The following is a 16,830-nucleotide window of genomic DNA, read 5'->3' on the forward strand; positions in this document are numbered from 1 at the left end:
AACGTCCTGAGATGTTTTATCACGGGATGATGACATCGTACAAATAGTTTGTCGACATCCTCAGATAATGTATCGAGGGATAACGACATCCCAAGGGTAGGATGTCGACAATCGGAGAAAATTCATCACGGGTGACAACCAACCTCGTACCCAGGGTGTCGAGCAGTACGCGCCCATCACTACCTGCTCTCTCACCCTGGTATTGGATCATTTGCATGTGCAAGATTTTTGAACACGTATGCAAATGAGGAACAGTCTGGTGCCTGCATGTGCGTTACATTAGCGTTTGTTTTTGTATGCGGTGTCTGGGGTAAAAAACAGAGTCAATTCGAAGCAGCGCGAGCATGGCGTGAGTTACGAAACACGATTTGTATTTAATTAAACTGTTACGATCTTAACGAAACAATATGCAGTATCACATTTCATATTAATATTAACAAATTGGAAAGGAAATTGATATTTTCGAGAAAGCGTGGACGAATGATCGCGAAAACACGTACTGCACGTTGTGAATAACAACACCAAGTACACGATAAAAATCCATTACTAGCCAATTGCGGTATCGAATCAGGATACAGGAAGAAAGTTTCCTATCCAGGGTTTACTATTGGAAACCGTGTTGGAAATAAAGTAAGCACTGGGGACGAGGTTGGGGTGACAACATCCTGAAAGTAGGATTGCTTTCTCAGGCTCCACTAAACAGCATTCGAAGGTATCTCGGGATGTCAACATTCTACTTTCAGGATGTCGTCATCCCGTGATATATTGTGTCACGATGTCAGGATCCTACTTTAGCATTGTGATGCCCGTGATAGATTTATCCGAGGATGTTGGCATCCCTCTAAAAACGTGTCATCATCCCGTGATAAATTATCTCAGGATGTCGACATTTTTCGTGTAAGATGTTGTCATCCCGTGATATGATACATTATGTCAGGATCTCAACATCTAGTATGGCACCTCTGGAGTTCCGTAGGTATTAACTTGTGATGAACTTTATTTCATTGCTTTCATTTGTACTCGCAAGTTCCTAAAATGAAGAGTTTGCCTCGCTTTTAATTTAATATGGCCGACACGTGAATAAAGTCTATACATCGCCCTGAGAGCTGGAGGTTCCAAGGGGTCCAACAGTGTTCACACTTTTCGGTAGCTATTTTCATGTTTTACGGCTGCTGTGCACAGAAGTTTGTAAAGCAATTTCCTCAGCGAAACAATTTTACTAGCTAAAATGTCACGTGATAGCATGTATTGCTTGTGAAATCTCAGGCGATTTTGGTTTAATAGTCACACAGGTTTGCTAAGCATTTTCTGTTTGCTTAACACATCTCCAAGAAATCCAGCCTTGTTCCCTTTTCTGGAGCTGCACCTAACCGATTCAGATGTTGCTGGTTAATGTGGCATAAGTTGTTGTTTGTGATTAGTTTGTAGGTGATCTTTGTGTAGTATCATGAGACCTACACGGGTTTGCTAGTATTTTCTACCTTAGCAGATACATCAAATTGGATACTGATCTGCTCGTGAGTCTGAAATCCTCCCCCCCCCCCCCGTTCCGCGCCTGGCCACATTTTGAGTAAAACTCAGTATGACGTATGCATAAACGGTAACAAAGGTTTTTTTTTAAAAAATAAGGTTATTGATTTGTACTGACAAAACCTTAACTGTAAAGTGACTTAAAGTGCCAAGCCTCCAATGACATCACAGTTATACAGCACCTTCGAAAGCCAAAAATGGGAAAGACAAAAGACCAATACGTACTTTTAAGTCCAAAAAGCTTCCCTTTAATAACCGCACTTGTCCAATTTTTGAAGCTCAGATTCTTGGGCGATAATCAAATTTCATCAAGACCACTTAATATTCCATCACTACATATCAAAAATTCTTCAAATTTCCCAACATGAAAATTGGTCGCATTGATCCTGGTTAAAATGTGAAATTTATGTGATAGGCGCACTTTCTTAAACCAACATCTAAAAATAAGGGGGAAACGTTGTTGATTAGTTTGCTGGAGGAATACGCTGGGCAACACAAGTCACGGTATACTAAACTCGAGACCCGTCTCACGATAATATTGATTACTGTATTTTACAACTAATGTTTAACTCGTTACACCCGATCCACACGTGGCAAATGATGAAATTAAGGCCAAAAAAAAATAATAAGTCGGTCTCTGGTCAGCGCGCGCGTCGATTTTAATCATGCGCGTCAATCTTTTTTTTCCCCAAAATGTTCCGCGGTAGCTCCAACAGTGCCCTCTATTGCCGCACCTCCTCAATTTTTTTTACCAAAGAGCACCAAGGAATGGGAAATTGCACCAAGGCAAATGATCGAGAGCACCAAGGCAAATTATGGAGGACACCAATGTACATGAGGACACCAAAAAAGCAAAAAAGTACCCCACCTTGTCTGTACAATCCAATCTTGAAGAAAAAAAAAAAGCCAAAAAAAACCCCAAAAAGCCGCATCGCCGCGTCAATTCCGGAACTTTGGTCTGACCAGAGACCGAATATTTTTTTTTGTGGCCTAATAAAAAACCTAATTTACACATCACAATTAAAGTTTTTTCTTTGTACGATCCGTGGCGTCCTGTTTCTGAGCAACTTTCTTCCAAATCTTTACGAGTTGGGCGTTGTGACGGTCATGCGTCGTCCATGCATGGTCCTTCTCAGTACCAACAAGTACTGCTGGGCCGCTAGAGAGAGCATCCTCGATTCCCTGATAGCTCTCATTGAACTTGAGGTACTTTCCGAAATTTTGGGGTACCACTCCGAGCCTCTTCAGGACCAGGCCTATGTAGACGTCGTCCCAGGGCAAAAAGCGGACGTGCGCCGATTCTTTATAGACTCTGGCGGCCACGTCTCCGGACAACACATAGCACACCCCGGAGAAAAAAGGCGCGTAGGTCGGCTCCGGGTACGTCTCTTTACTGGTGTGCCACTTGCTCATGTTCCATCGGCACGGCCTGGCCCCAGCTTGGACCGTCCCCTCGGCGAACCTCTCCCGCGGTCTCTCGCTCAACCGCCGGACGATGTTGTGTAAGTTCAGCAGCACGTCGGCGTCCGCGCTGGCCACGTACTCGGCACCCGGGCAGAACTCTGAGGCCCACCGCCAGCCCATCATCGTCTTGTGGGTTAGGTTCAAGTAATGGTCCATAAAATCGCCCTGGATGATATCGCCGTGTAGCCGGTTTTCATCCACCACCTTGGCCATGAGGGTAGAATTGGTGGTCATTCCGATCAGGAACATGGTCAGAATCCGTTTGCCGTCCACTTCGCTCAACCCTCCCCAGGTTTTCCGTATTTGTACCCTCGAGAAGCTGTCCCCCGGTCGGCACTTCACCAGAATCAGAAGGAACACCTTCCGATGTTGGCTTGAGGCATTTCGATCACATGCGTCCCCGTTGACCAGGGTGAAATTAACAATGTGTTGATTGATCACTTCGTCGGAGTACAGAGGATTATTTTGAGAAGATGCATTCGGGGGCTGGTTGGCGACTTCCTGCTTCTTAATAGGTCTTTCGAGGGGCGTATCGTGTAGCAAGTTCACATCAGAAGGGTTCTCATGGGCCGTCTCGCTCATCAATGATTCCCTCTGTTTTCCCGGGGCGAGGGGAGGCGGTTCCTGCGTGTCTTTCTGTACTCGACTCTGCCGGTTCGCGATTTCGCGAATTGCGACAAAACAGGTAATGGCCACAAAGATGACACCCATGGCCTTCTTAGCTTTGCTCCTAGTGAGGTACATGATACCAGGCAGCATTCCGCTACACTTTGACAGAAAATAAAGATGCAAGCTCCAATGTCCAGGATTTGTGTAATCATGAATTTCTCTTGAAGTATATAACTTTTATTATTTTGCCTGTGGTATTGGATAAACCACAGCGGAAAGTACAATTTATACCACAGTTCATGCAGCGTAGAAACTTGCTTTTGATGGTCACTCCCTAAAAACTGTCTCGGACAGAATCATTTTCCAAGTCGACCAAAATAAATTAGTTGCTCCGGATTCAGGTATATATAATCAGTAGCCCTACATGGGCCTAATTATGCGCTCAGTAACAATGGCCTTTTCCCCACTAATCCTTGCAAAATTCATAATGAACATACATGCACCTGTTAATGTTCATATCCTGTAGTGTTTACAAATCAATAAAATCATCCGAATCATTTGTGAACTGTATCGATTGCATGACCCTCACGCACGCAGCATGATTCCTTTGTTTTCACGTCGGAGTATCGATACATCGTATGTAGACAATGTGGATTTGAATGCGTAATGACGTTATTACGACGCCAATGAATATAAGGACACGTCAGATAGTAGGTACGTAATAAGAGAGGTATAAATATTTTTATAAGCTGCTTAACTGTACATTCCAACTCAGTGGATACTATGCAAAGTTCAGCTCAGTTTTAACAAACCAAAATGTACAATATTCTGGGTTTCGTAACTGGATTCTGTTGCTAGCGCACACACATACAAAAACAGCCCGCAGCTATACATTTTCTAAAACCACATTCAATGATTATGATTTTCTTCCGAGTGACACCATTCCAGGAGGGTAAATTCACAGGGTATTTGGTACCAGTCCTATCTTCACTTTGTAAGCAATGGTTTTCTCGTTCAATTGGTAGGTACTTTACCGGGTATTTGCAAATGTTCTTACGGTGCCTTTAAATAACTATATAAGGTCAACCCCAAGTCAGGCGCGGTTCTAGAACCAATATTTTTGCGGTGGCTAGCAGAATGGATCCAGAATTTATTCAGGGAGACGTGCTGAAATGTACACCGGTTTTTTTCCGGAAATCAAAAAAAGGGGGGGGGGGGGGCTCGTGCCATATTTTCAATGGGCAGCGCTATTATTTACAATCAGGCACACAATATTAACTAAAAGTGTACAATTGCACCCTTCTCACGACTATTACTCAAGGGGGAGACCTTTCCCATGTACGTCACATTCTTACATTTTGCTAGTGCAATTTTTTTTATGGAATTTTTTTGGGGGGGCTAGACAAAAAAAATGGGGGAAATAAAGCCCCCCCCCCCTAGCTCCCCCCCCCCGGTAGAACCGCCACTGCCCCCAGTACCATGTAGTAATGTTACGACCTAGGCCTAGGCCCTAAGCCCCCTGTCCAAAGCACGGCCCAATTTCATAGCACTGCTTAACAGCCGACTTTGTGCTTTCCGAGCCCCCATCTATTTCATTAAGCCTGGACCGTTAAGCAGTCAGCACAGCAAAAGCACGCTTAACCCCAGAAGAAAACTTTGCTAAAATCAGTGACGTAACAATAGAAATCTCCATTCGCGCGCAACCGTTAGCACGAAATAGTGCTTAAGCAGCAGCATGATTTTCTGCTATACATGTAGTAAGCACAACTTTTCTACTTACTGTTAAGCAGCGCTATGAAATTGGGCCCGTGGTCAGTGTCACGGGACCAGGCCCATCCCCAATCCTCGCCAAAAAAAGGCGATTCATAGTTAAAAGGAGTGAAGACGATATTTAATTAGATGCCGAAGTGTTGAAACATGGATTTGTGGAGTATTATAATCAAAAGCCGCAAAAAAAGGGAAAGAATACCCCCTAGCTTTCAAATCCCGGCCCCGAAAATTTGATCTAGATCGCATTATCAGTTTGCCACGTGCGCGGAAAAAATATAATTCATTAGGCCTAATTTGTTAAAATTAACAAATTTTCGTGGCAATTCTGCAAAACTATATGCTCGAAAAACGTGCGGAACATTATTGCCTACAAATGGCACAAAAAGACTCATTTAATATTTGGACAGGGGGTATTCTTTTTTCGTTGAGCATGTACAGTATCAGGACAGGGGGTATTCTTTCAGCTGGCCTCAGCTGGCCTCATTGAAAAGGCCGGAAGCATGAAATAAAGCTTAAACATTAAAAATAAATCGCCAAAATTTTTGCAACAGAAATATTTTTACGGCTATGAAAGAAAACATAACATCACTTGCATCCAGCTTTCTGCCGTTAGAGGGGGTAATTCTATAGAGCTATCATTCTTTGGCTTGATTAACTGCATTTTGCAATTTTACAAAGAGGCATGTGCGTGAAGACCATCATAAAAGAACCCACCTTTTATATTATTGTAATTTATTGCCCACCGATGGGCCTATAAAAGAAAAATCAATTTTGTGATTTTACCAACAGACGGATGGGTCAGGGCAATGTGATATTGTGACATGCACGTGTATTCTTTTTTATATATATATATATATATATATATATATATATATATATATATATATATATATATATATATATATATATATATATATATATATATATATATATATATATATATATATATATATATATATATATATATATATATATATATATATATATATATATAAACCCCGGATAGAAGATCGATTCTAAAAAAAAAAAAACTATTCACAGCGAAAAATTTAAAATATAGAATATAGAATTATATGCAAATGTGGTCTCATTGAGACAGATTGTGTACAAAATGTAGTTCTAAATTAACAACAATTTAAACTAAATGCGAGAAAAATCAAACAATTGTTCACAGTCATTGTCCTTGTATGTGTGGGGGGGGGGGTCTGAGATAATGTCCTTGTGAAGTTGATGTTTCGAAATGAATTGGATGAAGTTCACAGTTTTGGGCAGATGAGCGTTGTAACTCAACAAAGCGGGACATGATATTTAATGTTATTGCAAAACTACTTCACCTTAATTAAAATTTCTGATTGGAAAAATTGTATTTTTTTATGATAAAGCTTGAATGAGGAGAGCTGACGAGATATTAAATAATCTATAATATGATTATTGAAAAGGAAAGCGATGAAGCATACAGGGTGACCCAAAAAAATGCAATTTTGAAACATTTCCTTTTTGTTCAAAAACGTGATCCGTGAATGTGATTTTTTTGGATATCAGATTAAAGCTGAAGATTTGCTCTTTTAAATACTGAAAGAATCATGAAAACAGCACATTGGGTTGCTGAGAAAATGCCAATTATGTTACAAAGGATTTTTTTCATCGTTTCCAATAGTGCTACAAACAGCTTTCATTTGTGCAATTTCTTAAATATTTCGACATATTTATGATGCTGAAAAGGTTTAACAATTGGACTAAATAGGATAAGATACCTGTTCAGGTGGAAAATAAAAGGTATTTCCATCAAATTCAGTTGCACTCTTGTCGATCTGCCATGTTGTTTTGTAATAATTAGGACACAATGCGCTACATGCATTTCATGCACACATAAGTATGTGTAAATCCCTTAACTGTGATAATGCCGTTGGAATGGACCAAAAAGGAGTTGAGTTACATGGCATTTCTCAGCAACCCAATGTGCTGTTTTTCTGAATTTGTTTTTAGTATTTGAAAGAAAAAACTCTGAGCTTTAACCCTGATCAAAATTCATAGATCACGTTTTTCAAGTGAAAAAAGGCAAATGTTTCAGGGTCTTATTTTTGGGGTAACCCTGTTTAGGCGATACATGTGGACCTTGCGGCGGCATATCATCGGATAGCCGCAGCGAGATCGAATTCAGTCACGAATTAAATGGTTAGTGACACTACTACGAAATAATAAGCCGCATATGTTTGGGAAAAAAGTTGAAGTACATATAAAAGACCTTATTCACGGAAAGCCATTTTGGATGTGTTCTCCTAAATCTATTTTATAAATTGTAAACTGTTAAATGGATGGTGCGAGACTATTTTATGATTGGAGTGCGCGTTCCAAACCTCACTTTCATTGTTTTTTATGCGGCTTAAAACATTAGGGTATGTTTAATCACAAATTTAAACTAGAGGCTCGCGTTTGTTGAGTAATAAACGCAGAGTGGTTGGGCTGGCATATTTTCTTGTGTTTACAGTGACTTAATCATAATTGAACTTCACATTACCCTCCCATTACCCTACACCCATTACCCTGTACCCATTACCCTGTACCCATTACCCTGCACCCACACTTTCAAAACGCTGGTTAAAATTTTGTTGGTTAAAAAAGTTGGTTAAAATGCTAACCAACTTTGTGTAAAATTGTCCAATTTTGCCCAACGTTCGCCCAGCGTTGGGCACATTTTGCATCAATTTTACATCAAATTGGATACTGATCTGCTCGTGAGTCTGAAATCCCCCCCCCCCCGTTCCGCGCCTGGCCACGTATTGAGTAAAACTGAGTATGACGCATGCACAAACGGTAACAAAGGGCTATTTTTTTTAATAAGGTTATTGATTTGTACTGACAAAACCTTAACTGTAAAGTGACTTAAAGTGCCTTCAATGACATCACAGTTATACAGCACCTTCGAAAGCCAAAAATGGGAAAGACAAAAGACCAATACGTACTTTTAAGTCCAAAAAGCTTCCCTTTAATAACCGCACTTGTCCAATTTTTGAAGCTCAGATTCTTGGGCGATAAATAAATTCCAAAAAGACCACCTAATATTCCATTACTACATATCACAAATTCTTCAAATTTCCCAACATGAAAATTGGTCGCATCGATCCTGGTTAAAATGTGAAATGTATGTGATAGGCGCACTTCAGTTCTTAAACCAACATGTAAAAATAAGGGGGAAACGTTGTTGATTAGTTGGCTGGAGGAATACGCTGGGCAACACAAGTCACGGTATACTAAACTCGAGACCCGTCTCACGATAATATTGATTACTGTATTTTACAACTAATGTTTTGACTCGTTACACCCCGATCCACACGGGGCAAATGATGAAATTAATAGAAAACCTAATTTACACATCACAACTAAAGCTTTTTCTTTGTACGATCCGTGGCGTCCTGTTTCTGAGTAACTTTCTTCCAAATCTTTACGAGTTGGGCGTTGTGACGGTCATGCGTCGTCCATGCATGGTCCTTCTCAGTACCAACAAGTACTGCTGGGCCGCTAGAGAGAGCATCCTCGATTCCCTGATAGCTCTCCTTGAACTTGAGGTACTTTCTGACATTTTTGGGTACCACTCCAAGCCTCTTCAGGACCAGGCCTATGTAGACGTCGTCCCAGGGCAAGAAGCGGACGTGCGCCGATTCTTTATAGACTCTGGCGGCCACGTCTCCGGACAACACGTAGCACACCCCGGAGAAATAAGGCGCGTAGGTCGGCTCCGGGTATGTCTCTTTACTGGTGTGCCACTTGCTGTTTCCTCGGAACGGCTTGGCCCCAGCTTGGACCTTCCCCTCGGCGAACCTCTCCCGCGGTCTCTCGCTCAACCGCCGGACGATGTTGTGTAAGTTCAGCAGCACGTCGGCGTCCGCGCTGGCCACGTACTCGGCACCCGGGCAGAACTCAGAGGCCCACCGCCAGCCCATCATCGTCTTGTGGGTTAGGTTCAAGTAATGGTCCATAAAATCCCCCTGGATGATATCGCCGTGTTGCCGGTTCTCGTCCACCACCTTGGCCATGAGGGTAGAATTGGTTGTCATTCCAATCAGGAACATGGTCAGAATCCGTTTGCCGTCCACTTCGCTCAACCCTCCCCAGGTTTTCCGTATTTGCTCCCTCGGGAAGCTGTCCCCCGGTCGGCACTTCACCAGAATCAGAAGGAACACCTTCCGATGTTGGCTTGAGGCATTTCGATTACATGCGTCCCCGTTGACCACGGTGAAATTAACAATGTGTTGATTGATCACTTCGTCGGAGTACAGAGGATTATTTTGAGAAGATGCATTCGGGGGCTGGTTGGCGATTTCCTGCTTGATAGAAGGTCTTTCGAGGGGCGTTTCGTGTAGCAAGTTCACATCAGAAGGGTTCTCACGGGCCGTTTCGCTCATCAATGATTCCCTCTGTTTTCCCGGGGCGAGGGGAGGCGATTCCTGCGTGTCTTTCCGTACTCGACTCTGCCGGTTTGCGATTTCTTGAATGGCGACAAAACAGGTAATGGCCACAAAGATGACACCCATGGCCTTTTTAGCTTTGCTCCTGGTGAGGTACATGATGCCAGGCAGCATTCCGCCACACTTCGACAGAAAATAAAGATGCAAGCTCCAATGTCCCGGTTTTGTGTAACCATCAATTACTCTTGAAGTATATAACTTTTATTATTTTGCCTGTGGTATTGGATAAACCACATCGGAAAGTACAATTTATACCTCAGTTCATGCAGCGTAGAAACTTGCTTTTGATGGTCACTCCCTAAAAACCGTCTCGGACAGAATCATTTTCCAAGTCGACCAAAATAAATTAGTTGCTCCGGATTCAGGTATATAATCAGTAGCCCTACATGGGCCTAATTATGGAATATGCACTCAGTAACAATGGCCTTTTCCCATCCTTGCAAAATTGATTATGAACATACATGCACCTGTTAATTTTGATATCCTGTAGTGTTTACAAATCAATAAAATCATCCGAATCATTTTGTGAACTGTATCGATTGCAGTTGACCCTCACACACGCATTGCATGATTCCTTTGTTTTCACGTCGGAGTATTGATACATCGTATGCAGGCAATGTGGATTTACAATGCGTAATGACGTTATTACGACGCCGATATGAATAGATAGACACGTCAGATAGTAGGTACGCAATAAGAGAGGTATAAACATTTTTATAAGCTGCTTAACTGTTAACATTTCCAACTCAGTGGATACTTTGCAAAGTTCAGCTCAGTTTTAACAAATCAAAATGTGCAATATTCGGGGCTTCGTAACTGGATTCTGTCACTAGCGCACACACCAAAAAAAAAAAAAAACAGCCCGCAGCTATACATTTTCTAAAACCACGTTCAATGATTATGATTTTCTTCCGAGTGACACCATTCCAGGAGGAATAAATTCACAGGGTATTTGGTACCAGTCCTATCTTCACTTTGTGAGCAATGCTTTTCTCGTTCAATCGGTAGGTACTTTTCCGGTTAGGTCAAAAAAATATATATATATTCGGTCTCTGGTCAGACCTAAGTTCCGGAATTGACGCGGGGACGCGGCCTTTTGTTTTGTTTTTTGTATTTGTTTTTTCTTCAAGCTTGGATTGTACAGACAAGGTGGGGTACTATTGTGCTTTTTTGGTGTCCTCATGTACATGTACATTGTTGTCCTCCATAATTTGCCTTGGTGCTCTCGATCCTTTGCCTTGGTGCAATTTCCCATTCCTTGGTGCTCTTTGGTAAATAAAATAAATGAGGAGGTGCGGCAATAGAGGACGCTGTTGGAGCTACCGCGGAACATTTTAGAAAAAAAAAGATTGACGCGCATGATTAAAATCGACGCGCGCGCTGACCAGACACCGACTTTTTTTTTTTTGGCCTTAAATGAAAATGTTCTTACGGTGCCTATAAATAACTATATAAGGTCAACCCCAGTCAGGCGCGGTTCTAGAGCCAATATTGGGGGAGGGGGGGGGGGGGCTCGTTCAATCGGTAGGTACTTTTCCGGTTAATTGCAAATGTTCTTACGGTGCCTATAAATAACTATATAAGGTCACACTATATCAGGCACACCTTGTTAACTAAAAGTGTGCAATGCACCCTTCTCACGACTATTACTCAAGGGGAAGACCTTTCCCATGTACGTCACATTCTTTCATTTTGCTAGTGCATTTTCTTTTCATGGAATTTTTTTCGGGGGGGGGGGCTAGACAAAATTTTGGGGGGACTAAAGCCCCCCTAGCCCCCCCCCCCCCCCTCCCGTTGAACCGCCACTGCCCCCAGTACCATTTAGTTACGGCCTAGGCCCTAAGCCAAAAAAGCTCATAGTTAAAAGGAGTGAAAACGATATTTAATTAGATGCCGAAGTGTTGAAACATGGATTTGTGGAGTATTATAATCAAAAGCCGCGAAAAAAGGGAAAGATCGCCCCCCCACCCTAGCGTTCAAATCCCGGCCCCGAAAATTTGATCTAGATCGCATTATCAGTTTGCCACGTGCGCGGAAAGATATAATTTATTAGGCCTAATCTTGTTATAAATTACGACAAATTTTCGTGGCAATTCTGCAAAACTATGCTCAAAAAACGTGCGGAACATTATTGCCTACAAACTGACCAAGGGCGGATCCAGGGGGGGGGGGAGGGCAAAGGGGGCCCCCCCCCCCCCCCAAAACGAAACCAATTTTGTTTTTGTAACATCGCAATAAAGGCAGGCAATGAGTACACCACCATCTTTTCCTCAAAAAAACATTGGTTAAAGTGGTAAGAAATTGCCTCAGATCGCACCACAGAGCATCTAGAATCCAAAAAAATTTTCGGGGCCCTTAAGCGGGCCCCGAACCCCACGCCGTAATTTTTTGGACCCACTTTTTGGGGGGACCAATTTTTTTTTTTGGCCCCCCCCTAAAATTGTGTTCTGGATCCGCCCTTGAAACTGACTCATTTATATTGTTGATGTACCCTAACGTGGCGCGGCCCCTAACGTGGCGCACTTTGATTTTTCGCCTGTAGCGCCTAGCTAGAGCAAAAGTTTTAACTGAAATTTTACAGAAAGTGAAATTTCATCAAGTTCTAAACACTCCCGTTCATAAATTGCAATTTTATTTACCCGCTACAAAGTTAAAAGAAAAATTTATTTTGGCGTGATTTTCCGATTTCATTTTCAAGTGCAAAGTGAAACCTTTGAAAATGCCCCGAAAAATAAGAAAAAAAATTTTCTGACAAACATCTGGCGGGGTATGTAAGTAGAAATAATAATGATTTATCAGAATTGATCAAGTTTACAGAAATTCTTAAATGTCAATTTGGAATTTTTCCGAGATTTATTTAAGTGCGCCACGTTAGGGAACACTCCGCCAATTTGTGCCCAATTTCCGGACGCCACCGTTTTTAAATTTCGGCTTAAATTTTATGAAACCGAAATTGTTCACGGAGGTTAAATAGCAAGCATTAATAAGGTAAAAGTAACATTATTTTACTGCATGAATTTGAGGTTTGTCAACAAAGAGGTTTGGCAACACTACACGAGGAAAGTTGGGTAAGCTTCGAAGTGCGCCACGTTAGGGAACACGACTATAATATTTCGGTAGGACTGGGGAGTATTATTTTTTTTCGTTGAGCATGTACAGGATCAGGAAAACGTGCTCAGCTGGCCTCATTGAAGGCCGGAAGCATGACATAAAGCTTGAACATTAAAAATAAATCGCCAAAGTTTTTGCAACAGAAATATTTTTACGGCTATGAAAAAAAAATACATCACCTGCATCCAGCTTTCCGCCGTTAGAGGGGGTAATTCGCATAGCTTGGTGTACTGCTGCGTCCCATGCCAGACGTCGTTTCATTATTTATCACATTATTCACAGGTGTTGCAGCTGCTTACCAGGAAGGATACCTGACTGGTCCATTATTATTGACAATCACAAAAATTACTCAATGAAGTTGAGCCCCGTGACTTAACGTGTGAATCATTCACGCGAAACACCATTGTTGCTTTAAAGTTCATGAAATATTTGTAAATTCATTTTCTGCTCTTTATCATGCTCAACTGTTTGCGAATTATTTCAAGGTGCTGATGCTGTCAAGAACTCATCCGCGCCGCTCACAGTGAGCATGGTGAGTATGGAAAATTGTTGTGGAATGAGCCTGAGGGCAGTGAGGCTGAGCCGGAGCCTGGGTTAGCCCCATAAATCATGTGGCCAATTTACTGGACTACCTCCGTAAATAAAGGTCACACTTCCACCATGTACAAAAACATGTCGAACTTTGTCAAATTTTGATTTTCACATTAAGGCTTAGTTTGTAGTTTATTTTTCGCTTTAGAAGCATACTCACCCTCTTTATAATTTATAGGCTAATCAGAAAGTGCTGCCTTTTTTTCAGATGTTTATTTTTCGTGAAATTTCCAGATTCGTTTGCACACGTTTGCGTACTATCAATATTTCAACATGAAATTTCACGAAAATTAGACATCTGAAAAAAGCAGCACTTTCTGATTAGCCTATAAAGAGGGCGAGTATGCTTCTAAAGCAAAAATAAACTACAAACTAAGCCTAAATGTGAAAATCAAAATTTTACAAAGTTCGACATGTTTTTGTACATGCATGGAAGTGTGGCCTTTATTTACGGAGGTAGTCCAGTAAATTGGCCACATTTATGGGGCTAGTAATAGTATGAGAGAGTGTGAGGGGCTGTTATGTCTGTTGTGCAATTTCTAGTAATTTGCGCAATCTTAAGAATGAGCGCGCATTCTTAAGAATGAGCGCGCATTCTTAAGAATGAGCACACAATCTGAAGAATGAGTGCTCATTCTTAACATGCGCAAGATTGCGTGGGAAATACGATTTACGTGCGCAATTTATACATTTTTCGCAATGAATCATTCATAACAATTGCACGGCATCATTTTGTTAGAATAGTTAAAAGTTAAACTAGGGGAAAACATGATATAGTGGTGTTCCCTAATGTGGCGCACTTCGACATTTACCCGACTTTCCTCATCAGTGTTTCCAAACTACTTTGTTGACAAACTTCAAATGCATTCAGGGAAAGATTTCCATATACGAAGTTCACTAATTTTCCTTTGTATTGACTAACAAGCCCCCAGATAGCAATTTCATGTCATCAAAGTCAATTTGAGCAGTGAGAAAATACAAGCATTTTCTTAGAAAACACTTAGAATTTTTCAGTCCACTCTCATAGGGTTTGTACACAGGGTGTTGAGTGAACTTCGTATATGGAAATCTTTCCGCATTCAGTAAAATATTGGTACAAATGCTTGCTATTTAACCTCTGTGATCGTGAACAGTTTCGTTTTCATGATATTTAATATGAAATTCGACAATGGTGGTGTCCGAAAATTGGGCACTACATGTAGCTTCCTCAACGTGGCGCACTTGAATAAATCTCGGAAAATTCCAAATTAACATTAATAATTTCTGTAAAGTTGATAAATTCTAATAAACCAATATTTTCTCTACTTACATACATGATGATGTACCCAAATAAAAGTTTGTCAGTAAATTATTTTCTATTTTTGGAGGACATTTTCAAAGGGTTCACTGTGCACTTCGAAATAAAATCGGAAAATCGCGCCAAAATAAATTTTTCTTTAACTTTGTAATGGGAAGATAATTAAACTTGTGATTTATGAACGGAAGTATTTAGAACTTGATGAAATTTCACTTTCTGTATGGCTGTTGCCTGTCATTCAGTATTGGTCAAAAGTTCGCCCGCATGCATGCACTTTTGACCAATACCGAAACCAACAACATGTAGGTCTATGTGTATGTTGTAGATACTATAGAAGGCAGGGTTTGTTTTTTTAGGGAAAAGTTTTTGGGCAAAGCGAAGATGAAGACGACAAAATGCAACATGAAAAGATAGATGATCACCACGATGAACAGTGAACACGCAAAACTGCATTGATGCGCATGGCACCAACTGTACAACGCGCAAGAAAATCGCATTTTCTAGTCCTACCGCATGAAACTGTTCAAATTACAAAAAAATGATGTTATTAGAATTAACTTTATAATAGAGAAGTCTTTTTAGGTTGAATAAAAGTCATTTTGGAATGATAAAAAACACCCTTGACTCTAATTTGATCAAAACTGAATGTGAAAACAGGGTAAAAAAACACCTAAAAATCTGTCCATGTGTGCAAACTGTTCATTAATGTACATGTACATTGTACCAAACGCCTCCAATATTTTTTTAATACTGTATAAGATTTAGTTCTATTCAAACAAACAAATGCTTTGTGTTTCCTATTCATTTTCGGTTAATTGTGTACACATACTGTATATATGCAGCTTTTTCCAATTTAGATGCATTATGAGTGTGTCGTTGGTATTACTGGATTAAAAAATAAATCAATAACAAGCCAAAGTGCGTGTGATTGCAATATGGAACTTTCAAATATAATCTAAAACTGAACACTACGATACATGGCAAGCACCTCCTTACAATACTAGCCGGAGCCCCTTTAAAGTTGGGACCCATGGCTGTATCCTTGTCGTCAAGGAATGACGGAGACTCACAAGAGCCGTTAGTCATCACCGCCTGCACGTACTGGCCAGGCAAGGCCCTGTTCACCCACGTCAACATCGGTCCAATTCCAGTTGCTGCAGTGCTTCCGAGAGGAACGTTGTGTTTTCCACAGTATAACCCAGGCTTTGAAAACTAGCTGCCAAACAGCCACAAAAACTTGGATTATACTATATTTACTGTGACCGGATTGTACCATAACTGGATGTTGGATGGTTCGTTGCGATAGAAATCTTGAGGTGTTTGTTCTAGCGAATCAGATGTTTCCATCGGACAATATATTGTAATTTTGTGGCTGGCAAGGAGCTGTCATAAATTGTACTTTGGAGCTAATATTGTATGAAATGCAGTTAATCGATGAAAGTAAGTGAGCGGAGTGTTATTCTTTGTTTGTTGTTTAAAAAAAAAATGAGCAGAAACTAAGAAAAATACTCTCTAGACGTTATGAGGGCTGGCATGAGAAAACCTTTTGTGTATTTATTAATGTTATTAAATAAAAACAAAAAACAAAAAAAACCCCGAATGCCCTCTGTGGTACATGTACCTGCAACTCATTCGCTCCGAATTTGGAGCACTTAATGACAAAAAAAGGCTAAGTTCCTAGAATTTAATTAATAAATGTAAGTTTATTTTGAATTATTTTGATGGAATATTAAATTTTACTAGAAAAGCATAAGGCATCACCAAAACGGCACGTAAAACAATTCACAAACAACCTTCATCAAACTCCATCCCCCACTTTGGGTGATCTTGGCAGATACAATGTAAGCCATGTGTACCAAGTCCATCAAATTCCACCAGCACCAGTCATGCCAGTGGTGGATTTCAACTGATCGGGTCCTGAAGCATTATGTGAAGCAGAGTGCGTGGTGGATTTTGACGGACACGGTCCCCTTCTTAGTAAAACTAAGTAGG

The 16,830-nt window shown here is 40.9% G+C and overlaps 3 protein-coding genes across 4 annotated transcripts in view; 1 reads left to right on the forward strand and 2 right to left on the reverse strand.

Moving 5' to 3' along the window:
• Positions 1-2,550: 2,550 nt before the first annotated feature.
• Positions 2,551-3,799, reverse strand: LOC119736469 (beta-1,3-galactosyltransferase 5-like). The gene has a single exon (XM_038210486.1). It carries the CDS (start codon positions 3,751-3,753, stop codon positions 2,551-2,553), a length of 1,203 nt encoding a protein of 400 aa, XP_038066414.1. The 5' UTR covers positions 3,754-3,799.
• A 4,821-nt stretch (positions 3,800-8,620) lies between these two features.
• On the reverse strand, positions 8,621-9,940 carry LOC119738859 (beta-1,3-galactosyltransferase 5-like). The gene has a single exon (XM_038213828.1). It carries the CDS (start codon positions 9,936-9,938, stop codon positions 8,754-8,756), a length of 1,185 nt encoding a protein of 394 aa, XP_038069756.1. The 5' UTR covers positions 9,939-9,940; the 3' UTR covers positions 8,621-8,753.
• A 3,270-nt stretch (positions 9,941-13,210) lies between these two features.
• Positions 13,211-16,830, forward strand: part of LOC119737497 — a 40,731-nt gene continuing 37,111 nt past the window's right edge. The window contains exon 1 of one of the 2 annotated variants that reach the window (XM_038211905.1): positions 13,211-13,482. Coding sequence is in view for 1 of the 2 variants with exons in the window: in XM_038211904.1 (XP_038067832.1) it covers positions 16,260-16,278 (19 nt within the window). In the remaining variant the exon portion in view is untranslated. Of the gene's footprint in view, positions 13,483-15,601; positions 16,279-16,830 lie in introns of those variants that run through there. The other variant, XM_038211904.1, reaches the window with a different exon arrangement.

The sequence above is a fragment of the Patiria miniata genome, unplaced genomic scaffold (assembly GCF_015706575.1).
Source record: "Patiria miniata isolate m_02_andy unplaced genomic scaffold, ASM1570657v1 HiC_scaffold_3, whole genome shotgun sequence".
Taxonomy (NCBI): domain Eukaryota; kingdom Metazoa; phylum Echinodermata; class Asteroidea; order Valvatida; family Asterinidae; genus Patiria; species Patiria miniata.